This window comes from Anguilla rostrata, chromosome 17 (assembly GCF_018555375.3).
Source record: "Anguilla rostrata isolate EN2019 chromosome 17, ASM1855537v3, whole genome shotgun sequence".
Classification (NCBI taxonomy): domain Eukaryota; kingdom Metazoa; phylum Chordata; class Actinopteri; order Anguilliformes; family Anguillidae; genus Anguilla; species Anguilla rostrata.
The window spans coordinates 597,057-622,788 of NC_057949.1; the positions used below are offsets into that span (position 1 = coordinate 597,057).

General features: G+C 44.4%; 1 protein-coding gene across 2 annotated transcripts in view; it reads left to right on the forward strand.

Moving 5' to 3' along the window:
- Positions 1 to 21,029, forward strand: part of LOC135244225 (V-type proton ATPase 116 kDa subunit a 1-like) — a 44,820-nt gene extending 23,791 nt beyond the window's left edge. For both annotated transcript variants that reach the window (XM_064316534.1, XM_064316535.1), the window contains exons 16-21: positions 2,412 to 2,628; positions 3,207 to 3,314; positions 3,733 to 3,840; positions 9,045 to 9,162; positions 9,785 to 9,956; positions 19,601 to 21,029. In XM_064316534.1, coding sequence (XP_064172604.1) covers positions 2,412 to 2,628; positions 3,207 to 3,314; positions 3,733 to 3,840; positions 9,045 to 9,162; positions 9,785 to 9,956; positions 19,601 to 19,694 — 817 coding nt within the window. In that variant the 3' untranslated portion in view covers positions 19,695 to 21,029. The remainder of the gene's footprint in view (positions 1 to 2,411; positions 2,629 to 3,206; positions 3,315 to 3,732; positions 3,841 to 9,044; positions 9,163 to 9,784; positions 9,957 to 19,600) is intronic.
- Positions 21,030 to 25,732: the final 4,703 nt, after the last annotated feature.

Here is a 25,732-nt window from a genome sequence, read left to right on the forward strand (position 1 = left end):
CGCAGGGTTGTGTGGTGGTGTGGGCGTGTCACTACGTGGCCCATTTGTGTGACGTCATGTTGTGAACTTTAACCCCCCCCCCCCCCTCCATTTCCTGTCCGCTAACTCAAAAAAAAAAAGAATGGACAAAAACGCAAACCGAAGAAAGCTTCTTGCTATCGTTATTTTGCAGCGTAGACTGCCAGCCAGACGCAGACATTGAAGCTGGGTACACAAAATAAACCAAGCGAGGACACAACTGGGAGAGTATCATTGTTTGGTCCATGAACTCCATAGTGCTAGGTACAATAAACTAACATGCAAGAACTGCTAAATAGCGAATCTTTATACAGCTTAATTCCGACGTACACTTTGTTGTACGTCGCTGTGGATAATAGCGTCTGCCAAATGCCTGTAATGTAATGTAAATGTAATGGAATTGATATTTAGCTAGTAGCACAATTATTGTTTCGGTACTCGTCCCATTACCCGGTACTGTCAAATCACGATGACGATAATAAAATCAAATCTTAGGAAATGAATCGCGTCAGTAATTCATCTGACATTTGCTCGGTAAACGGCGGACTGCTACATAGTAATTTAAACAACATACGTGATTGGCCACTGCAGCGTGACGTCGGGTTGCGTTCCGGCAAAAGTTGATTTTGGTTCAACTTTCTTGCCGCAGGCTGCTGCGTTTTTTTTTCGGCACCCCATGCGGTCAACCACTGCTGCAGCCTAAACGCACTACCCCCATTCAAATGAATGGGAAGACTGCCGTTTTTGCCGCACAACCCTGCTGCAAGCTGATCTGGTGTGAATGCAGAAAAACTGGCCTGCGTTTCCCCCATGGCCAAAACCTGCCTGCGTTTCCCCCAGCGGCCAAAACCTGCCTGCGTTTCACCCAGCGGCCAAAACCTGCCTGCGTTTCACTCAGCGGCCAAAACTGGCCTGCGTTTCCCCCATGGCCAAAACTGGCCTGCGTTTCCCCCATGGCCAAAACTGGCCTGCGTTTCCCCCATGGCCAAAACCGGCCTGCGTTTCACCCAGAGGCCAAAACCAGCCTGCGTTTCCCCCAGTGGCCAAAACCAGCCTGCGTTTCCCCCAGGCAAACCACCTGCGTTCCCCCATGGCAAAACCGCCTGCGTTTCACCCAGCCAACCAGCTGCGTTCCCATGCAACACCGTTCCCGTGCCTTTGTCTCCCCATATGCCGTTTTGTTAAGTTATTGTTCTATTTGAATCAGGGACAGTTTGCATCAGTATTGAGTAAGGGTGTGAAAAAATCCTGTGCACCGAAAAATCGTGCCGAAAACAGCTGACGGTTCGTACCGAAATTGAAAACAGGCAAACCGCAGTTCATATTAGCACATTATTTTATTTTAATTGCATTTAGTTTTCCAGCTTCAAAGTAGGCTATAGACAGAGAATTTTGCCACGGAGTAATAGTACAAGTAGAAGACCGCGACAACGCAATCAACGAAGAAGTTAGTCGGTACGGGGAAGGCGTTGCTCTCCCTCTAGACAAAAGTCCGCTACAATGGTGGAGAGACAACAGCGGAAAGTTCCCACTGCTTGTCCCACAAATGAATGGGAAGACTGCCGTTTTTGCCGCACAACCCTGCTGCAAGCTGATCTGGTGTGAATGCAGCCTTACTCCTCTACTGTTGACCAAACTTACCTGCCCAGGCTGTTTTACCCATCTGCCCCCTCCCTGCTCTACTGTTGACCAAACCCTAGTCTTACCTGCCCAGGCTGGGCGTCTCTGGTGCCAGTCTGTCATTGTGATCCATGGATCGGCTTTTTGATACTGAACCAATATTTGGTTCCTTGGCGCATAAGCTAAGACCAGATGTACACCACACAACGTTTTATGTCTTGCATCCCAGGTCATCTTGCATGTACCGACCATGATTCTCATCCTGCTGTCTTAATTGTGCACACACTATATGACGAGGCAATGACGTGAGGCCTGAGTTCATCTCTGGTACAGTAAGTGCTGTCCCTCCCCAGGCTGTAAGGCCTGAGCTCATCTCTGGTACAGTAAGTGCTGTCCCCAGACTGTAAGGCCTGAGCTCATCTCTGGTACAGTAAGTGCTGTCCCCAGGCTGTAAGGCCTGAGCTCATCTCTGGTACAGTAAGTGCTGTCCCCAGGCTGTAAGGCCTGAGCTCATCTCTGGTACAGTAAGTGCTGTCCCCAGGCTGTAAGGCCTGAGCTCATCTCTGGTACAGTAAGTGCTGTCCCCAGGCTGTAAGGCCTGAGCTCATCTCTGGTACAGTAAGTGCTGTCCCCAGACTGTAAGGCCTGAGCTCATCTCTGGTGCAGTAAGTGCTGCTCCCAGACTGTAAGGCCTGAAGGACTGGAGATATTTCCAGATCTGACTGGCTGCCTGGGTTTTGAGAGGAGCCTGACTCTGCTCTGTTGCCCTGCAGATACTTCAAGAAGCCTCTCAACATCTTCCTGGGATTCATTCCTGAGATTGTCTTCATGTCGAGCCTTTTCGGGTACCTGGTCCTACTCGTCTTCTACAAGTGGGGCGCCTACTCCGCCGCCACCTCCAAGGATGCCCCGAGTCTGCTCATCGCCTTCATCAACATGTTCCTCTTCAACTACAGTGATCCCACCAATAAGCCGCTCTACAAGGGGCAGGTGGGCTCCCCGAGGCTGCTTCCCTTCCCGTTCCTCTGGCCCACGTTTGGTTCAGAGCAGAGATGTGTTTTTCATATCAGATAGCCAAAGAACCGCAAGCGTTCCAAGCAGTTACGAGATGAAGTGAAAAGCAATGCTGCACTGTGTCTTTAAGGATGCAACAACACCCTACATCAGAATGCCAAATAATTGCCAAGTGCGTTATTGATGGGGTTGCACATCTGGTCTGGAGTTATTATGAGACAAGGGGAGACGGACAGCTTAAAGGTACATGTTGTGATGCAGAGCGTTTTCATACAGGTGCACCTGAGCTATCCTCCGTCGCATCCATAACGAGCGCCTGTGAGGCCCGCCTAAGGCCGCACCCATCTGTCCTGGCCGTCGTTTCGTTGTTTTCAGAAATTCCCATCAAACACACTTATTTATCCAGAGTGCAGCTCATTGACTTTGCTTGTGGGCCAGATTTAATTATGAAACCAGATAGGTTTATGGCTTCTGTAAGAATTGGGCGCACTAATCACAGCTGAGGTCATGCGGAATGGATGGTGTGGATGTGTAATTGCTCTCTTTACCTCTAGATGGCGATACAGTGTTTGCTGGTGGTGATTGCTTTGGCCTGCGTTCCCTGCATGCTCATAGTGAAGCCACTTCTGCTTCGACGGCAGCACCTCTGGAAGAAGCGTCTGGTACATTCAACGGCACCCCACACACATTCCTACTTCTTATTATTATTACTAGTATTGTTTTATTATTATTATTATTGTTGTTGTTGTTGTTTTATTTATTATTATTATTATTATTATTATTATTATTATTATATTATTATTGTTGTTGTTATTATTAATTTACTGCAGTTGGAATTTCGGGATTTATATTGCACCTTCTCAAGCCTGTAACAGTTTTTGACATTGTTCAGTTCTGAACTCTGAATACAAGGCTCATGAAAATAACATCTCATGCCTTGCTGAAGCTTTGTTTCAGTACCTGCTTTTGTAAATAAAAGTTTGTTGCATTTTTAAACCTGGGGTGAAAATGTTTAGGTCGTAAGCGGGTATGAAAGCGGGTTGTGACTGCTGGGTGTACAAGCCTGTCTCTGTGCGACAGGGCACTCAGAATTTCGGCGGGATACGGGTCGGGAATGGGCCTACGGATGACGAGGCTGAGATTATCCAGCACGACCAGCTGTCTGAGCCCTCTGAGGAGGAGGAGGAGGTGAGTCCAAGCGAGCAAAACCTGCCTGCGTTTCCCTCATGGCTAAAACTGGCCTGCGTTTCACCCAGCGGCCAAAACTGGCCTGCGTTTCCCCCAGCGGCCAAAACCTGCCTGCGTTTCCCCCATGGCCAAAACCTGCCTGCGTTTCACCCAGCGGCCAAAACCTGCCTGCGTTTCACTCAGCGGCCAAAACTGGCCTGCGTTTCCCCCATGGCCAAAACTGGCCTGCGTTTCCCCCATGGCCAAAACTGGCCTGCGTTTCCCCCATGGCCAAAACTGGCCTGCGTTTCCCCCATGGCCAAAACCGGCCTGCGTTTCACCCAGAGGCCAAAACCAGCCTGCGTTTCCCCCAGTGGCCAAAACCAGCCTGCGTTTCCCCCAGCGGCCAAAACCAGCCTGCGTTTCACCCAGCGCCAAACTGGCCTCGTTCACCCAGCCCAAACTGGCCTGCTTCACCAGGCCAACGGCTGCGTTTCCCCCAGCGGCCAAAACCAGCCTGCGTTTCCCCCAGTGGCCATATTGTCTCCCCATATGCCGTTTTGTTAAGTTATTGTTCTATTTGAATCAGGGACAGTTTGCATCAGTATTGAGTAAGGGTGTGAAAAAATCCTGTGCACCGAAAAATCGTACCGAAAACAGCTGACGGTTCGTACCGAAATTGAAAACAGGCAAACCGCAGTTCATATTAGCACATTATTTTATTTTAATTGCATTTAGTTTTCCAGCTTCAAAGTAGGCTATAGACAGAGAATTTTGCCACGGAGTAATAGTACAAGTAGAAGACCGCGACAACGCAATCAACGAAGAAGTTAGTCGGTACGGGGAAGGCGTTGCTCTCCCTCTAGACAAAAGTCCGCTACAATGGTGGAGAGACAACAGCGGAAAGTTCCCACTGCTTGTCCCACTCGCAGAAGCTTTTCTATCTATTCCAGCCACTTCAATTCCAAGCTAACAAGTTTTCTCAGCTGCGGGACATCGTTTCAGCTAAAAGGTCTCAGCTCCTCCTGAAAACGTGGAAATATTGTTGTTTCTTAAAAAAAAAACTTGTCATAGAGCAGCCTTTTTAATAGCCAAAGAACCAAGCACTTTCTTTCCCTATTTTTAATAAAATGTTTTTGTTTCAATTTTATTCTAAGCCATTTAGTTTGAAAGAATGTGTTTGATATGGCAATTTTATTTTACTAAATTTCCCAAAATGGGTTGTTTTAGCCCTGGATGCTGATTTCTTTACCGTGACTTGTTCTAATGGCTGCTTGAAAGAGAAAGTGCTATCTGATATACATTGGCTAAGTAGATACATCGTTTTCTCATAAAATGTAGTCGATAAAATAGTACTTCTTTGAGACATGTAAAAAAAAAAAAAAATGTCTTGTTGAAAATAAACAGCACACTTAAAAGTAATGTTTGATTATTATCCATTTATTATCCATTATTACAAACCGTACACACTCGCCTCCCCAGAGACTCCTCACTCCTTGCATTTGCTACCAGCAAGAGGAACGAAGCCATGCCCTCTGGGGACGAGATTGTACCGTACCGTGTGCTCTGTATCATGATACGAACCATACCGTCAGTTGAGAGTACCGTCACATCCCTACTACCGAGTCACTGTATCTCGCACGCTTAGCGGACGACTGGACTTCAAGTCCCTACTGCGCCGTGTCTGGCTCCACTTTGTATATTATGGCGGCACCCATGAACTACATTTCCCAGGCTTCAAAACCCTTTTCACCTAGCCCATGGAGAGTCAATGGGTGACTTCACTGTGACTTTGTCCATATTTTTGTATAGTCTGTGGGTGAATTTGACCTGTGGTACATGGATGTTTAGATACAGTGCGCCCCCTGCAGCCAGCAGACAGAACCACAGCTATACTGACCTGTTCTTGGAGCTACCCACCTCTCATATCCAAGATATCATATAAAATGGCAGCTGGCAGTGAATGTTACACCTAAAACGGCTCCTGATGCAGTATAGTGTTGTGATTGTGGAGAGTGTTGTGATTGTGGAGATTGTGGAGAGTGTTGTGAGTGTGGAGAGTGTGATGAGTGTGGAGATTGTGGAGAGTGTGAAGAGCGAGGAGATTGTGGTGAGTGTGATGAGAGTGGTGAGTGTGGAGATTGTGTTGAGTGTGATGAGAGTGTGATGGGTGTGGAGATTGTGGAGAGTGTGAAGAGTGAGGAGATTGTGGTGAGTGTGATGAGAGTGGTGAGTGTGGAGAGTGCGATGAGTGTGGAGATTGTGTTGAGTGTGATGAGTGTGAAGATTGTGATGAGTGTGAAGAGCGTGAGTGTGATGAGTGGTGTGTGGTGAGTGTGGAGATTGTGGTGAGTGTGGAGAGTGTGGAGATTGTGTTGAGTGTGATGAGTGTGATGAGTGTGATGAGTGTGAAGATTGTGAAGAGTGTGAAGAGCGTGAGTGTGATGAGTGGTGTGTGGTGAGTGTGGAGATTGTGATGAGTGTGGAGAGTGTGGAGAGTGTGGAGTCATAGCTCTGAGCTGGTGATAGAGGTACTGTGTATGTAGGGTTTACTCTGTTGACTCTGACCTTTCTGAGGTCTCATATTTAGCCCAAAGAGTGTTTGTGAGAGAAGCACTGAATGGAACGTGGAATCTGTCTTCACTGCCAGACGCCGGCATGAGCCTGACAGTTGGGGGTGGTGGGGGTGAGGGGTGCAGTTCCTGAATTAGTCATGCTGTGTGCCCTCGCCCCCTGTAAGAACCGTTCAGCTCCCTGCCTGTCAAAGCTTACCTCCAGCTTCAACTAGCTCTCCAGATCTGACTGTCTGTTGGGTTGAAGACTCAATTTTATCGAAGTTTTATCTACATACAATTGTTTTGTTCAAGTTTTTCTTTCAATTTTATGTTTGATGCTAATTTCAAGCAGTGGTCTGGAAGAAATAATTAATTAGACTAATTAAATTGTTGAATTGGTAGTGTTTGAGCCTAATGTTATCTGAGAGAAAGGGATTCCCTCAATTTTGAATTAATTTTTTTACACAAAAATATTTCTTGAAGGTTTTGTTTATTATGAAAAAGCAAAGACCGCTTCGTTGTGCCATGACATGTCCTGTCTCATACTCCAGTCCTTTCCAGTCTTCTAGTCCTGTGATGTTGAGACCTCCGTCATAGTGTAGGTAACCTGAACCTGAAACCCCACAAGCCCCCTTTTCCCCTGCCGTACCGTACCATACCATACCGTACTGTACCATGAACCCATGATCAGGGGTTCTGGATGGGTTTTTCCTGCAGAAGTGTACTGTAAATGAGTTCTTGGAACTAAATTTCACTGCCGATCTAGAGAGGTACCAAAAAATATACCAAGAACTATGGGGTGGATCTAGCGGTCCTGTACATAGATGTGTGAAAAGCAGACTTCCTGTGAATCCAAGGAAACCAACCGCCATTTTAAAATAACCAGTAGCTACAAATTATTTGACAAATCTGAAAGAAATAAATTTAGGACAGGCTTACAAAATGAAACATACAAATATGACTTGACATGATCACCAACAATCAAAGTAAGCTTTTCCACGGTATAGTCAATAACGTTGGGGATGTCACAAATACGGACTTTGTATGCAAAGAAATATAGCAGAATAGGTGGCCCTTTTGGTGCTTTAAAACATTCAATGGTCTGCTTTAAGGATATGCAACAGAACCAGTTTTGTCTGAGGTACGTGTCCGGAAAACAGAAACCATTATGCTATGGCTGGTTAAAATATTATTCCAGCAAAGTTAAAACATGTCTGTATAGCAGTGTATTTCAACCCTGGTCCTGGGGACCCATTGCCCTGCATGTTTTAGATGTTTCCCTGCTCCAACACACCTGATTCAAATGAATGGGTCATCATCAAGCTCTGCAGAAGCCTCATGACGACCCATTCATTTGAATCAGGTGTGTTGAAGCAGGGAGACATCTAAAACATGCAGGGCAATGGGTCCCCAGGACCAGGGTTGAAAAACACTGCTATATAGTATGGACATGCCTGTGTTTTTGTTGCATTTTGTTACCAGTACCTAACTTTACTAAATTACTATTGTAAATGATCATAGGGAGAAAAATAACTTGACTACTGTTTGCTATCATTCAGTCAGTCGTATGCTGCTTTAGCAGGTAGGCTAATTCAGGAAAGAACTCAGTGTACAGAGATTTCTTTGAAGCTAGCAAATGTTAATGCATTTGACACATTGGTTTAAGTGGTGCCTTAGATATGTCAGTAACACCACAGCTGTAAACTTGCAGGGAACAAAATGTAAACCCATGTCCATAACTTATGTAAAACCTGTGATGTTGTTGCTTGCAATTTGATGCTATCGTGTACTTATTTAAAAAACCCTGCTAAGTCATCTGAGCTGGATTTTTACCCAGTATCGAACGTAGCCAGGCTTGCCACTTCCTTCCAAATTCCCATTGTCACAATTCTTGTAGTTCAATGGAAACAAACCAGATGCATTCTGAGAACTAGAAGAGTGCACTCAGTAGAGTGCAGATCTTCGCCAGGCATTCCAAACGGAAGCAGTTGTTGATCACTTGCGGCCCCTAGCGGCCGGTTAGGAGTTAGCACTCAATCTATTTCAATGGACAACAATGATGGAAATTAATTTAAATAAAATACTTGTCGTTGACCAATTTGCAAAACATTCGAGAATTCAGGTCCTTGGCCTGCTGTCAGCATGCACAACAAATGATCAGCCCAGTAGTATGCGAGATTCGCTTCGGACAGAGACACAAACACACACACACACACGCGCACAAACACACGCAACCAAATGCATGACCCACTCCAGGCTCCGCCTGGCGGAGATAATTACCAAGGGTCCCGATAGTTCTGAGCCCGGATTGTTCCTGAACTGTTTTGTGCAGTGGACAGGGCTATAGGGGCTATAGAGTAGTAGAATCTGCCATTTCATTTCAGCAGGTGCCCAGTGCTGACAGTACTGATGTCTGCTCTGTTCCAGCAGGGATCCAGTACTGATGTCTGCTCTGTTTCGGCAGGGACCCAGTACTGATGTCTGCTCTGTTTCAGCAGGGACCCAGTACTGATGTCTGCTCTGTTTCAGCAGGGACCCAGTACTGATGTCTGCTCTGTTTCAGCAGGGACCCAGTACTGATGTCTGCTCTGTTTCAGCAGGGACCCAGTACTGATGTCTGCTCTGTTTCGGCAGGGACCCAGTACTGACTGTATTACTTCTGTTCTGCAGTTTAACTTTGGAGACGTGGCGGTGCATCAGGCCATCCACACCATCGAGTACTGCCTGGGCTGCATCTCCAACACCGCCTCCTACCTGCGGCTCTGGGCTCTGAGCCTGGCCCACGCACGTGAGTCCTCTACTCTGCAGGCACTGCACTGTGGGAAACGCAGAAGGACTGCAGTCACTAAAGATCCCAGGGCACAGTATTATAAGTAATAGGGGTGGTCCCTGGTGTTCTACACAAATTCACAGCCTGCCACTGAGTCGAGCCTCAGTGTAACTGGCTGGTCGATTCCCTCCCTCTCCACCAGTGCTGATGTGCTGATGACCACCATGGCACACAATGTCTGCCATGCATCTCCCAGGTGGGGGCTGCTCTGCGTTGGGTGGTGCTGCAGTTGCCCCCGTCCCCTGTCCTCTGTCCTGCTGTGCTGAAGTTGCCCCTGTCCTCTGTCCCACTGTGCTGCAGTTGCCCCTGTCCTCTGTCCCACTGTGCTGCAGTTGCCCCTGTCCTCTGTCCCGCTGTGCTGCAGTTGCCCCTGTCCTCTGTCCCATTGTGCTGCAGTTTCCCCTGTCCTGTGTCTGGTGTCTAGCGTGTGGTGATTGGATGCGCTGCTTGGTCATTTGTCAGTTTACCCCACAGCTCTTTCCGCTACAGAGGGTCAGGGGTCGCAGCAGCTGAGCTGAATGGTATAAATTTCTGGACGATCAGCGAGTGACTGCTTTGTCTGGTCTGTTTGGGAACACAGAGCTGTCGGAGGTGCTGTGGTCCATGGTGATGCACATCGGCCTATCGTTCCGGAGCTTCCTGGGCTTCATCGTCCTGTCCTTCATCTTCCTGGCCTTCGCCACCCTGACCGTCTGCATCCTGCTGATCATGGAGGGGCTCTCGGCCTTCCTGCACGCTCTCCGCCTGCACTGGTGAGCGCTAACCCTAACCCTAGCCCTGTAAAACGGCTGGGATAGCCCTGCAGCTTCCATCTTACTTATATAAAACTCTGGACACAATCTATGCCAAATGTAGCTTCACATGTGTGTTAAAGGTCAAACCTTTAGTTTCTCCTGTTGAAATTCTCCTGTTGTGTTTTTTCCTATTTGTAAATTTATAGTACACTTGCCATCAAGAATTTCACCATCTCTCAAACAGTGACTTTTGCAATGAATTATGGGAGCTTAAGGCAAGCGAAACGTGGAAAAGGCTGCGTTCACTTAAGCCTGGTGCACACTAGAGGATTTTCAAATCTTAACCGATTTTAAAAACGTGGGAGACCAGATTTAACCGATTTTTAATATTTTAATCGTAAGAACGCACACACCAGACGATTCGGTCAAGAGGAAGGACCACACACTTGGCGTTTATACTAAACGATTTCAGAGTGGCGATTCCAGGGACTTTTTTATTTCCACAAGCTGATTCCCCGTCTCCATGGAGACCGCACTGCTGGCAACGTTACAATAATTACATATATACATAATACAATAATATTGATACTTTTGTTGCTATGTGCAGTTGCCTAACCGCATCGAGTATAAAACAATATCGTCCGCAGAGAACTTCGGTTTTGGGAAGCCGAAAAAAAGTTGGTTGGTGGCGCTTCCCGGTCAGCTCACTCTCATTGGCTATTGCGGATTTCTGCTCAATATTCCATCGCTGTTCCTTTCACACTACAGGATTTCAAGTCGAGATCGGGGACACTCCCATCCAGTCGGTAACATTAAGATTATGTCTGTAAACCCCTCACACTACAGGATCATTTGGGCAGATAATCGGTTCAGATTAGCCTTGGATCAGGAACGCCCCCGCGATTGTCGGGAAGAGCGAATCGGGCACAAAATCGGCCCAATTATCCTCTAGTGTGGGGCCAGCATTATCAGAACGTCTTATAGTGCCAGTTTCACAGACATCAATTAAGCCTAGTCTTAATTTTATTTTGAGTGGTGATTCTTCATACAAAAACTTAACTTTTATTCAGAACTAAGTTTAATCTATGTCTGTGAAACACAAAATTGCTTGATTGACATGTATATATGATTCATTTTACAATCTTAAGACACAAGGGTGGAATCCTCCTTGCCTACATTCCAGAGTTTTGCTGATATTTGGTGAAACTCTGGAATGCTCTCTAATTATTACATGTAAGAGCTCTGTGTTTTTGAATTAGGCCTATCTTTTGCAGATATAAAAAATAAGATTGTTGACATGTTCGCTGTAATAACATTGTAATAACCATGGTCCCAGCACTGAGCTATATCAGGCTTTGCCAGAGGCAGCTTACCGGATGCATTTCATACTGCCATTTCATGAGTTTCCTGAGTTCAGATTAGGGCTGCCGATATAGCTAATCGTGTCTTTTTTAAGCGTAGTAAGAATAATCACTGCCATGCGGTGTATTGGCTATTTTTCATCTTTTTTTATTGTACCAGTGGTAGTATGCAATCAAACGTCAGAGGCCACGTGAAATATTTCATGGAAAAAAAACAATCTCTGATCTGTATAGAGGGTATGCATTGACGTCACATTCCCACCCGGAATACGCCCCCTCAGTCGGACTGAGTGGCAAAACATGCTGCCACATGGCTGCCTTTAGTAGAGGAAACTGCAAAACCGGGAGTAGAACAAACGATTATCTGCTTAAATTAAAGGCAGTTGGACTCGATAGTGATCCTTACAACTTACCAAAGAACCAGTGGTCCATGGACATTCAACAAGAAATCGGAGCTTAATAATACCTTACTAATACCTTAGTATTAGCTAGCCAAGCATATAAATTATTATCTAACCATCCCCCCTTTGTTTGTAAAACACAAGGCTCATCATCATGGATGTTTTTTAATAAATGCTGACAAAAACTTTACAGTTACACAGAATATAAATAAAAGATGCTAAATATTTAATTGATGATTTGTCAATACACTAGCCTACATAACGTAAGGTATGATTTTACCCAAAAATCCAACATACCTGACACAAAATGACAACCGCAAATCCATGTTTTGGTGCCTGGATTCCAGTTGTTTCTGCGAATTGCAGCAATCCATTTGCTTCTCTTTTCTTTAGCTTTCGGCAGTCTGTAAAAAGATAGCTCCAATTTCTTGTTGAATCTATTTGTACAGTCAATCGCACAACAGCTCTTTCCCATTTTAGATGTGTTTTTTGTGTTTTCACGGCATGCAAGCTGAACGCTAACGCTGCCACTCAGTAGTCTTTCTGCCACTCGGTGTGTGTAACCGCAGTGACTTGCACCTACTGTGACGTCATGTGCATACCCTCTATTGGGTATTGATATGACAGCCAATCAGCAAGAACTGTGATTAAAAGATTTCTAAATTAAAATAAAGGACCAAGGGGCTTGGTGGGTGGCTCATCCAGTTAAGGCACCATTCCTGGTGTGTGGATCTGTAGCCAATCAGCAGCTTGAATAAATCACTGTTGCTGAAATGCACTGAGAAGCAGGAAATACTGTGGCTCTCTGGAACTGGATTCTAACACCCATGATTTAAGTGGCAGGAAGAGGTTGATGTATCCCAGTGAAATCATCACTTCAAATGGCCTTTTGCAGACAGAGACGAAAGATTTGCAGTTTATTCAGAGAATAAATTTTGCTCCTGACAGATGCCTGTGACTCCAGCTCTCTGGCTCCCCCTGCAGGAGAAGTTGAGAACTTTGAACAGCTGGGTTTATGGCCTGGCCTTACGTGGCCTGGGTGTGTCACCACAGGGAGGTTTTCTGCAGCCGGATAACGCTGTAAATGCCTCTGTCTGAACGCCAACACCTTTTCCAGTCGGTCTGCCCAGAAAATTCTGTCAGCAGTCTGACTACCGCTGTTTTTCTGTAAGACAGTTTTGAAAAGAATGTGTTTCTGTAAATGTGCTCTTCAGTTTTCCTTGTATAGATATGGTCCTCAGCGTGTGTGTGTACGGTGGGCCTGTGGTGGGTGTTCAGTGTGTGTGTACGGTGGGCCTGTGGTGTGTGCTTAGTGTGTGTGTGTACAGTGGGCCTGTGGTGTGTGTTTAGTGTGTGTGTGCGCACACGGTGGGCCTGTGGTGTGTGTGTGTGTGTGTACGGTGGGCCTGTGGTGTGTGTTTAGTGTGTGTGTGCGCGTGTGTGTGCGCACACGGTGGGCCTGTGGTGTGTGTGTGTGTGTGTGTGTACGGTGGGCCTGTGGTGTGTGTTTAGTGTGTGTGTGTGCGTGTGTGTGTGCGCACGTGGTGGGCCTGTGGTGTGTGTGTGTGTGTGTGCGCACGCACGCGGTGGGCCTGTGGTGTGTGCGTGTGCGGGTGCGCGGTGGGCCTGTGGTGTGTGTTTAGTGTGTGTGCGCGGTGGGCCTGTGGTGTGTGTGTGTGTGTGTGTGTGTGTGCGCGGTGGGCCTGTGGTGTGTGTGTGTGCGGGTGTGCGTGGTGGGCCTGTGGTGTGTGTGTGCGCGCGGTGGGCCTGTGGTGTGTGTGTGTGTGCGGGTGCGCGGTGGGCCTGTGGTGTGTGTTTATTGTGTGTGCTAACAAAGTGGTTGTAAATCTGATATAGTACATAAAAGTTTAAATAAATCTGTCTCGTAGCTATTATTTTGAAATTACCTCTTATGGAAATAAAGTAGATACCCTGATTGACTTATAGTGGCAATCTCAAAGATTTTCATTAAAATAAATGTCTGTTAAGTCACTATATATCGCTGAATTAGGTAACACAATGGTGATTGAGCCTATTATTATATTAATTTATATTGTTATTATTATAATTTATGATTAAAGAACTGGGTGTCTGTGGCAACGTTCCCGGGAAAAAATCACAAGCGGCGCACAGTTAGTGACGTGTTTTCCATCACCCATCAGTGATTGATCCGCCAGAGAGGGTAGGCGGAGCTAACGCAACAGGCTTGCTCTTCAACTCAATTGTGAGTGTGAGAGGCGTACTGTTTTTTTTCCGGTGTCTGCTAGCCTTGTGGAACCCTAAAAAGTTTTTGTGTAATATAAGAGGTCATATTATTTGTTGATGTAGATTTCGTATTACATTTGATGAAGTAGTTAATGCAATGTTACTAAATTACATAGTTATTTTCACAGCTAACGCTAGCTACCGGACCACATCAAGAAAGGAAACATTAGTTTAGACAACGTTGTGCACAGTCAGTAGCCATCTCTCATATCAGGTAACGTTGCTTTAGCTAGCTAGCTAGCTAATGTAATTTACATAATCTAATGTCAGCTAACAATTAGAAAAAACGCTAGCTAACGCTACCGACCGGTACCGACTTTGCAAACCGTCTCTCGAATGCAGTGCTACCTTGTTGCAACGTAGCTAACTGAAGGCCAGTTCAGATCAATGATTCGCAATGAGACTGGATGCAACTTGCAAAATTCCAAGACGTCTTATTGTAAACGTTCTAAAACTGCACTTGGCGATTTGACAAGGTGGGTCTTTTGAGACCCCAGGCAACGGCTTCAGACGCTCTGCAACTAACCAGTTCACACCGCTGCAATTTTCTCTGCAACATTCTAAAACCGTTTTGTCTCGTTGCGAATCATTGATCTGAACTGGCCTTAACTTTACCGTTATTTACATGCCATGAAGTTCATCAATTTATTATAATGATCGGAATAAAGCCGGGGTATAGGTGGAGCAGAGCCGGGTCTGGAACTCTACTGGAGGGATGGAACACCATTCTTCCAAAATATATTCCTTCATTTGGTGTGCTGAAGGTGGTGGTAGAGAACGCTGTCTAACACTTCGGTCCAAAATCTCCCATAGGTGTTCAATTGGGTTGACATTTGGTGACTGCGAAAGCTATAGTATATGATTGACATAATATTCATGCTCATCAAACCGTTCAGTGACCACTCGTTCGCTGCGGATGGGGGCATTGTCATCCTGGAAGAGACCACTCCTATCAGGATAGAAATGTTTCATCACAGGAAAAAGGTGATCGCTTAGAATAACTTTGTATTGATTTGCAGTGACCCTTCTCTCTAAGGGGAAAAGTGGACTTTTTCTCTCGCCGTCTTGATCCAAAATCAAAGTCAGCTGGCCTCAGCTTTTTTGTACATACCACAGAGAATGATATGATGTTACATGGTTAATTGTATCATGCAGTACATCTGTATGGAAGCATCTGGATTTGTTGTTTCTCTGCTCATTTGTTCAGTTTAATGTAAACATAATTTAGATAAAATGTAAAAAAGTGACCCAGCAGCCCCCCACTGGCGCGTGATGGCGGTGTCCGCGCTCCCAGACAGACTCCCTTACCGCTTTCCATTTCCTTGATGAAAGGTCATTTTGCAGTTTGAAGCGAGGTCTAAATATAGCCTGGGATCAGCTTCCCATTTGGGAAGGCCTGTGGGGTTCCAGTCCCTGGAATGTGACACCAGATCTGAGGAGAGCATTCGGCAGGTCTCTCACAGGGAACGACCAGCTTGGAGGCGAGAATTTGAGAGCTGACCTACCTGCCATGTTGAAAATTCCAGCTAAGACCAGCTGGGAATCTGAGCTGGCTTAAGATGGTTTGAGCTGGTCAGAGCTACTCTGTGGCTGGTCAGAGCTGGTCTGTGGCTGGACAAAGCTGGTTAAGCTGGTAAGGTAAGCTGGTGGTCAAACTGGTGGACTAGCTGGCCAAAGAGGGGGTGCTCAGCTGGTTGACCAGCTAAAAGTGTTGAAAACACATCTTAAACCAGCTTGACCTGAATTTTCAGGCAACATGAGAAAGAGATTTCTGTTTAAACCCCCGCACAAATATTTGTTCATATTCCGTTTAAAAGTGATAACCATAAATAAGGTGACTGCATGAGACTGCTTTAGATGAGGGCTGCCTAGCCCTGTTCCTGGAGATCTATCATCCTGTAGGTCAGGGCTGCCCAACCCTGCTCCTGGAGATCTATCATCCTGTAGGTCAGGGCTGCCCAACCCTGCTCCTGGAGATCTATCATCCTGTAGGTCAGGGCTGCCCAACCCTGCTCCTGGAGATCTATCATCCTGTAGGTCAGGGCTGCCCAACCCTGCTCCTGGAGACCTATCGTCCTGTAAGTTTTCATTCCAATCCTAATTTCGCATGCCCGATTCTACAAATTATTAGCTCAACAAGATTTCTAACTGTTGAATGAGGTGTGCTTTGTTAGGGCTGGAGTGAAAACCTACACAAGCTTCTCACAATACTTTGCCGGAAATCTTTTGCCCATTCCTCCTGACAGAACTGGTGTAACTCAGTAAAGCTTGTGGGCCTCCTTGCTCGGACACACTTTTTCAGTTCAGTCCAGAAACTTTCTGTGGGATTCAGGTCAGGGCTTTGTGATGGCCACTTGCATACTTTCACTTTGTTGTCTTTAAGCCATTTTGGTACAACTTTGGAGGTATGCTTAGGATTATTGTCCTGCTGGAAGACCCAGTTGCTACCAAGTTAGACTTTCTAGCTGATGCCTTGAGGTGTTGCTTCAGTATTTCTGGATAATCCTCCTTCCCCGTGTTGGCATCTATTTTCTGAAGTGCACCTGTCCCTTTTCCAGCCAAACACTCCCACAACATGATGCTACCTCCCCCATGCTTCACATTTGGGATGGTGTTCTTCGGATTAAAAGCCTCACCCTTTTTACTCCATACATAGCGCTGATCATTATGGCCAAACATTCACATTTTTCTTTTATCTGACTGGAGAACACTCCAAAAGGTTAGGTCTTCTTCCTGGTGATCACCTGAAAACATTCTGGCTTTTTATGCCGGTCTTGGAATAGGGGCTTCTTCCTTGTACGACAGTCTTTCAGGCCATGGCGATGTAGGATTCTCATAATGGTGGATGTAGATACTTTGGCACGTGATGCCTCAAACTCCTTCACCAGTTGGTGGTTGTCTTGGGGTTCAGTTGAACCTTTTGGACCAAAGTTAATTCAGCCCTGGGAGTTCATTTGTGCCTCCTTCCTGAACAATGCAGTGTCTGTGTGGTCCCAAGAATTTTATATTTGCATACAATTGTTTGTACAGATGCTCGTGGTACCTTCATTTTTTTTTTTTAGAAATTGCTCCTCAGGAGGAACCTGACTTTTGGAGGTCCAGAATTTTTTTTCTGAGGTCCTGGCTTAGTTGCTTGGATTTTCCCATGGTATCAAGGGCAAAAAGGAAGCTCTAAAGGTAGGCCCTTAAATACAGCCATAGGTGCCAATTAACTCCAAATTAACTCACTAATTATGACAACTGACCAATCAGAAGCTTCTATAAAGTCATTACATCAATTTCTGGAATCTTCCAGACTGTTTAAAGAGACAGTCAACTTGGTGTATGTTAACTTTTGACCCACTGGAATTCTGATATTGTGAATTAAAGCTGAAATAAATCTGTCTCTAATCCTTTGTTTTAAAATGACTTCTGATATGAATAAAGTAGATGCCCTAATTGACTTATCAAAAGAAATGGTATGGTAACATGAAATATGCCGAGTTGTGAAAAAGTGAGTTTGAATATCTAGCCTAGGTTTATGTAAACATTTGACCTCAACTGTACTTATGTTTCTGATAGGCTGTAAAAAAGATGTGTACACTGACGCATGTCTCTGATAGGCTGTAAAAAAGATGTGTACCCTGACCCATGTCTCTGATAGGCTGTAAAAAAGATGTGTGCCCTGACCCATGTCTCTGATAGGCTAGGGCAGCGGTTCCCAAAATTTTCAGAGCCTGAATTTATTTCATAATTATCACTAATCTTATACTTTTAACACAGCTCTTAGAAGTGTCCCATCAATGTTGGCATTTATTTAACAAGCTAAATATCCCAATGCATTGTTTCCAACATGAGTCTGGGAAAATGTGGGGGGACCTCAAACTTTCTAGGGGGTACAGCAACTTCTAATAACTTTCACAGATTCTGTAGAATATATTTAAATTATTAAATTCGCAACGAGACAAAACGGTTTTAGAATGTTGCAGAGAAAATTGCAGCGGTGTGAACTGGTTGCAGAGCGTCTGAAGCCTTTGCCTGGGGTCTCAAAAGACCCACCTTGTCAAATCGCCAAGTGCAGTTTTAGAACGTTTACAATAAGATGTCTTGGAATTTTGCAAGTTGCATCCAGTCTCATTGCGAATCATTGATCTGAACTGGCCTTCAGTTAGCTACGTTGCAACAAGGTAGCACTGCATTCGAGAGACGGTTTGCGAAGTCGGTACCGGTCGGTAGCGTTAGCTAGTGTTTTTTCTAATTGTTAGCTGACATTAAATTGTGTTAATTACATTAGCTAGCTAGCTAGCTAAAGCAACGTTACCTGATATGAGAGATGGCTACTGACTGTGCACAACGTTGTCTAAACTAATGTTTCCTTTCTTGATGTGGTCCGGTAGCTAGTGTTAGCTGTGCAAATAACTATGTAAGTTAGTAACGTTGTATTAACTACTTCATCAAATGTAATACGAAATCTACATCAACAAATAATATGACCTCTTATATTACACAAAAACTTTTTAGGATTCCACAAGGCTAGCAGACACCGGGAAAAAAAACAGTACGCCTCTCACACTCACAATTGAGTTGAAGAGCAAGCCTGTTGCGTTAGCTCCGCCTACCCTCTCTGGCGGACCAACCACTGATGGGTGATGGAAAACACGTCACTAACTGCTACGAGACAGATTTATTTAAACTTTTATGTACTATATCAGATTTACAACCACTTTGTTAGCACACACACACACACACACACACCACAGGCCCACCGCGCACACACACACACACACACACACGCGCCACAGGCCCACCGCGCAAGGAACCCGGGATGAAATGAAAAGGCCATGGTCATCACCATCGCAACTACCTGTGTGACCCTGCGGCCCATTCTCTGCAAAGGAGGCGCTAAAATCCTTGATTTATTTTTGGTTTAACACAACCCAAGTGGAAAGGAAGACCGCTGCAACAAAGACACGGCGTGTTTTTTCTTTCATAGTCAAATGTTTTTTTTCCCCACACTCAGATGTCTTTCTTGCCAGCTAGCAGCTACCTGCTGGGGACGCATGCAGCTATTTTTCGATTGGTCTGTGCAACAGCACTCGCTGTTCTCAGTTCTGCAAGAGCGGTAGCGATTGGGGGAGACGTCCGTATGTGGCGTGACGAGGAGGCCATAACGGACTCGAGACTGCAGTTAAATCTGTGTCTGCTAAGAGCAGGACGAGCCTGCTGGGGACCAGCGTCCATGTTGCTAGGGGCTGGCCAATAAGACTGCAGTATTGTTAAATCTGTGTCTGCTAAGAGCAGGACGAGCCTGCTGGGGACCAGCGTCCATGTTGCTAGGGACTGGCCAATACACATGTGTGTATGTGTTGTCTCCAGCGCTTGGAAGATAATGTTGTGCATTGATCCATATTGCGCTTTTGCTACCAGGGAGCATGTGTGGTAGTGTGCTGATCCATGTTTGCTTCGAATTGAACTGTTCCAGCGTTTAGCCAACAACCTGCGTCACATTAAACCTGAATTAAACATGCATGGCGTGGAAGAAAACAGTCCCTGTCTGACTACAGCAATGAAACAATTCCACCTGGACTCAGTTTTACTTTCACTCTTCCTGATTTTAAGTTAATCTGCATGTTTCTCCTCTCTCGTTTTCCTGTAGGGTGGAGTTTCAGAACAAGTTTTACGTGGGCCAAGGGTACAAGTTCTTGCCATTCTCCTTCCAGAGCATCCTGGAGGGGAAATTTGAGGACTAACCCATCCCCACCTTCCCCCTCCGTTCCAGAATATTCTGCAGTGCCTCATCTGTGTAGTTGCTGTTTGTTATTTGATGTATGTCAGTCATGCCGTTGTCTCTGCCATTTTACCTGTGTAACCTGGTATGTGGCACTGTCTGCTTTTTTCCTCATGTCTTTCTTGCGTTCAGTTAAGTTTATTATTTTTTAAAGTGTTTCAGCTTTTATAAATCAGTGTCACATGGAAATGCATTAAGGAGACTGGAGTTAATTAACCATTAAAGCTGTTTAAAACAAGAAGCCCCTGATAAGCTGAGCATGGCTTAGCATTTTCCCCAAACACCAATTTCATGGGAAGTGTTATCAGCTGAAAATCTTGCAGTAACAACTGACTTCTTGATTAAGCCTCAACAATTAGTATATTGCAGCTGGAGAAATGTGCAGTAGTGGAAGAATCTCAGGGAGTCTTTTTCATTTTGCACACTGAATATATGAAAGGACACTCACTCGCTTCTCACCGCCAGCCATGGGAAGTGATGCAATTGATCCACAGTGCTGTATTCAAGACAGATTACAATAAAACGTTGAGTGAAATAGTGTTTTTTAGGGGGGAAAGAAAAGAAATCCACTGTGGAGCTACATTTCATTTCCTTCGGATGAAACCCAAACGACTCATCCTTTTTTGTTCTTCAAACATGCTACCCTACTGAAATACAGGCTCTATATAGCAACACCCAGTCAATATCAGACTCTCTGAACCCAGGTTTTCACTGTGATGGGCCAAAGGGAAAAATACTGCTTTAAATGGGAAGCACTTTGGAATAAAGTACAGTAATACATGTTTAATTCCATTATTGACTCCTAAAACCTCTTTGCTGAAGGTTAATCTTCAGTTATAAAAAATTTCAAATTTGTTAAGTGGTAACCACTTTGATAAAGCTCTAGATATTTAAATCTGGCCCCTGGGGCCAGTACTGCTGATTTTCTTTCATCCTCTCTAATCATCTAATCTGATTTAAACCTGATGCACCTGGTGAGTGTAAACTGTAGCCAATCAGTGGTGAGCAACCAGGTGAGTGTAAACTAGCCAATCAGTGGTGAGTCACCAGGTGAGTGTAAACTCTAGCCATTCAGTGGCATTGTTGAACTATGGAGTATCAGCAGGAAAAGATAACCATTAGTACTACTGATCTTGAAGGCCAGAATTAAGTATCTCTGCTCTAGACTATGGACATATCACCTGTGATTTGTGTTGTGTGATTTAGAGCTTTTGTGATTGTTTTTTTTTTTTTTTTTTCTTCCAATTTTCACATTTGTAATGTGTCACATAATCAAAATAAAAGGAACGGAGCCCCACCCCAAGCAGTCATGTGACCTATAATGCCTCCCTCTTCCCCCATTGTGGAGACTGGATTCAGAAAGTTCATGCTGCAGATAAGACTATACTAATACAAACCTTAGGTTATGTCCTATATATTGTGACCGATACTTCATAAGTATAGATATACCCTGCCATTACACATTATTCTCCAATTCAAAAGACACCTCAATGATAAGAGGCATTCTGTCCCAATGAAAATGTCTTTTGTAGATGTAGACACCGGAGTTGGTTTTGACACAAAATACAGGACTTGGCAATTATTCTAAGAGTAGTCTGGATATAAGTAAGGAGCCGTGTACGGCCAGCGGTGTCCGTTATTTAAAAATGAGCTGCTGCTTTATCCTGAAGGAACTTAATTTGAAATAACTGGCACTGGTGGCTGTACACTTTCCCACTTATACTGTATCTGCCTGGCATACTACAGTGAAATGCATGACACAGTTTTCGTTTTGGCTTGGAACAAGCCAACACAGTGGATTTGAAATAACACGATGAATATTGAGTATGAAGTACAGTCTGTCTGCTTAAATCTGAGGGTATTTACATCTATATTTGGTTATCCATGTAGGAATTGCTTTTCATACAAAGTCCCCCATTTAACCGAAAGTAATGGAACAGTCATTAGGTCATGCACAAGAAAGCTAAAAGAAGTTACAGAGTTGATGCTCGGTGTGGAATGTGCATTTGGAGTCTGTTGCTGTCCTCTCTCACCGTTCGTGGTGTTCTCCATTGGAGGACCAAATTAATGTCATTGCCAGTAAAGTGCACCATCATAGGGTGGAAACATCCCCCTGAAATAAAAACAGGATCAGAGACATAGCCAAAACATTTGGTGTGTCAAAATCAAGCATTTTCAGTAAGCAAGAACGCACTGGTGAAAGTGCAATAGCAAAACAACCTGACAGACCACAGAAGGTCACTGAAGTGGATAACCGAAGAATACTTTCAACTGAATTGAGTGGAATCACTGTTTCTGTAAGCTGGGTAATAAAAAACCAACCATGAGCAGCAAGGAGCTTTCAAAAGAACTCTGAGATAAAGTTGTATAAAGACACAAGTCAGGAGATGTGTATAAAAAGATTTCAAAGGACTTCAATATCTCTTGGAACACAATCAAGATCATCATTAATAAGTGGAAGGCATATGGCAGCACTAGGGCTTTGCATAGATTAGGGTCCTGGGCATTTCACGTAACGTGGCTAACTGTGTTAACCCAGTTAGTTTGTTGACATTTTGGGATAAAATAAAGATTTTCAGCCATCGTTGTAAGAAGAGCACTTAGAAGGGAACGTGTTTCTAGAGACCATCAAGATCGTTTGGCACTCAGACAGTTATCTTTATGAGCGCTACTGAGTTAGTGAGGGAATCATTACCTCCAGCAGTTCATCGGAGTTCACAGTGCAAACTCGGAGTGAAGCGCGATACCTAACAATGATACAGACCCTGTACTCTGCTCTTCACACAGCACATTTTTATATGATGTTGGCGACGCTGAAAATATAAACTTTTAATTAGACTCATGCATAAAACAATGCTAGGTGCATCATATTTGAGGACAAGAATAAAAGCAAAATAAAACTATCAAGCATGACACAATATGCAGTAGTAAAATGAGGAAATTAAAACAAACCAGAGACAAAAAATAAATAAATAAAATGAGAAATATAATTAAAGCCGCAGACAATGAAAATACAGGCCTAAAGCACTGTGTACCAAGCAATCAGAAAAGTGTACCTTGCATTCGAAAGGCATGTCAGTGTGTTCATCATATTTCCTGGCCATGCAAGGGTGAGGACATTTAAGGAAAGTTTCTAATCAGTCACAGATAAATTTGATATCATTTGCAAAAGGGTTTCACAATTTTAATATTTACCTGATCACTAATAAATAAATGTTTTCAAAGCATTTCCAAATGCGGTTAACCACTAACTAGTTATTGTGCGGTTAACCACTAACTAGTACATTACCGAGCTGAAAATGTAGAATTACAATAAAGAGGCTAGGCTATATGTTCGCAATATATTTTTATATTTGAGATTGACCTGCTGCCAGCTCATTTTGTAGCTGCTGTCACGCACTGGGAAGTCATAATAAATGATATAATTTAATGTTTCATCGTGGTGACAGTCAGAAAGCAAGTGGATAGAAGTCTTCGTACGTAGGCCTATTCAATTTACCTCCCAGGCTTACTCAGTCATTTTGTCCACTCTGGTTATGTTTGATTTGCTAGTTAAAGTTTGAGAGCACGAACAATATTGCTTCATTAATTTTGGTGTGTTACGTGGTCCCCCAAAAGGCAGCGTCACCTCCCTTTGATTCAGATCCTTTTTTGGCGCGTCATCTCCCCTTTACAACAGAGCGGGTACGCACAGTTATCTGAGATGACTCAATCCTAGATGAACTCATCAAATCATAATTCACGTTCGTGAAATGGAGTAAACCCAAATTTTATTAAGTAGATCATCATTATAAGATAGGCCTCTTATCTGTTTAAGCGACGTATGTGAAATAGGACCCAGGTTGACACTCCACACCGCTTGAGTGTGTCAGTGGTGCTGTTGCCACCAGAGGGCAGCAAAGACCTGAGCTTGTACTTGTCTTATGGTGTGCTTACTGTTCTCACCTTTTCCTCCTTTGGTAATTCTCCCTCTTGTTCATGCTTGGATTCTCTGGCCTTATTTTTGTGCATGTATTTTCTAGTGTCTCTTACTTTGTATTTTCAGTTCTAGTCCTTTTTAATTTTTGCCTCGTGTTTATTTTGTACCCATGGTTCATTTTTTGTCATTAAATCAGCTCCTCAAATTTTTTTGGGTCCATATCTAACAGACTGAGCCAGGAAGAGACTGTTCAGAGAGGCCAGCCGGAGGGCAGTGGAAACTTTGAAGGGGCTGCAGTTCTTTATGGCAAAGATTGGTCAAAGTGTGCATGTGACAACAACATCCCAAGCTCCCCACAAATCTGCCCTGTATGGCAGGGTGACCAGAAGAAAGGCCAACCTGCAGTCGAATTCGACACATGCAAAAAAAAAAAAAAAAACCCTGCTTGTTAATGCAAATGCCTTTTCCTCCGAACAGAAAATTGTTTTGGCTGCAAAGGTAGTGGTGAAGGATGTAGGCAACCTTTGTGTAGCAGCTGATTAAGGTCACAATGCAGAGGCAGTCCCAGCCTGCTGCCTCGAGCAGACCGACTATATCGATCCCCACTTCCTGCCACGGTCCTTCAGGCAGTGAGAGTGGTTGTAGTGCAGCAGGATGTGACCTGGCATGTTTGTCTGTGATGTCACAAAAACTACCGCTCTCCTGCACCATCGTGACCGTGCCCTGCCGCCAATACGGCCCTGGGCTGTGTTTCCGAGTTTCGATGTATCTTAACGTTTTACGAAGGTTTCTAAGGTATACCTTTAAAAAGGAAACCGCTTTTTTACGAGTGTTTCCCAAACTATACCTTAACAGTTCCCTTAAGGGACACTTCCAAAGGTACGTCGTAAATTGGAGCTGGCCTTCACTGTGGTGCTGAAAAGTTTATCAATCGATGCCGAGTGAATTCATTGTCTCACTTGTAAAGGTTTATGAATGACGTTTTAATATAACAAGTGTTGTCATAATCATTTTACATCAATTTAATATTGCAGAAGAGGAAGCTATACCTACTAAAGATCATCTGCTAATCTCTTTAAGAGTCAAGACGAGACCTTGTGATAGTTTCAATAAATACGTACATATAGGCTACAAAAGATAAAATAAAGAGCATCAATCGGGACATATAAGCCATAGTCTGGGACTTCTTGGAAGCCCAGTAAAAAGGATATCGGCTACATATGGGTGAATTATTTTGTTGATTTGAATAGCAAAATGTCGGCATAATAAGGCTAAAACTGTGACAGGATGAGTGGAGCGCATCGCTATGTTTCATGTGCCAACCTGACCAGCTGCTCTCTCTGCGACAGAGTGGAGGACCTCTGTACGCAACGTCCCTTTCAGCTGATAGCTCATCTCCAGCTGGGAAGTAGGCCTAGTGCTGGAGGCCACGCCTTTTCAATCTGAGCCTGGGACAAGCTACGCAGTCTCTAGCTGATTTCTCCATGGACAATGCTAGCAGGCAGAGGTGTAAGTTCAGGTTCTGTCACTGGCTTTGAGTTCCCATGCACTGGCAGTGAAAATGGGGTAGGCAATCAACTGCCTGGTTCAAACAGACCAGCCGGTTGCCCAGCAACACAGCAGGAACAGGACAGGGAGGGGCACACCAGCATTCCACATTCTCCTTGCCAATTTGAGGAATACTTGGTAAGTATTAAAGGAAATGCAAAGCAAAGGCATGTGCTTGAAGGAACTTCAAGCAGTTCAGTGAGCTCTCCTTCTCACTTTTTATGCATGTCAACACTGGCAGGTTCAGGCGTTCCCTCAGGACCTCTGCAGGGTAACTAGTGGACGGTAAGTATAACTGTAATACACAAGTTCATTCATTGAAAAAGATGGACTTAAAATCCTGCATTTCAACATTCAAACTTGCCTTAAGTGGCAAATGGGTGGCTATTTTTGACAATTTCCCCTCCAAAGGCAGTACACGAACACCGAACGCTATAACATCTTGTCTTTGAATTATTATTATTTTATATAAACATTATTATTTCATAGAACTACACTTCAGATTAACCATTCATTTTTGTACAAAACAAGAA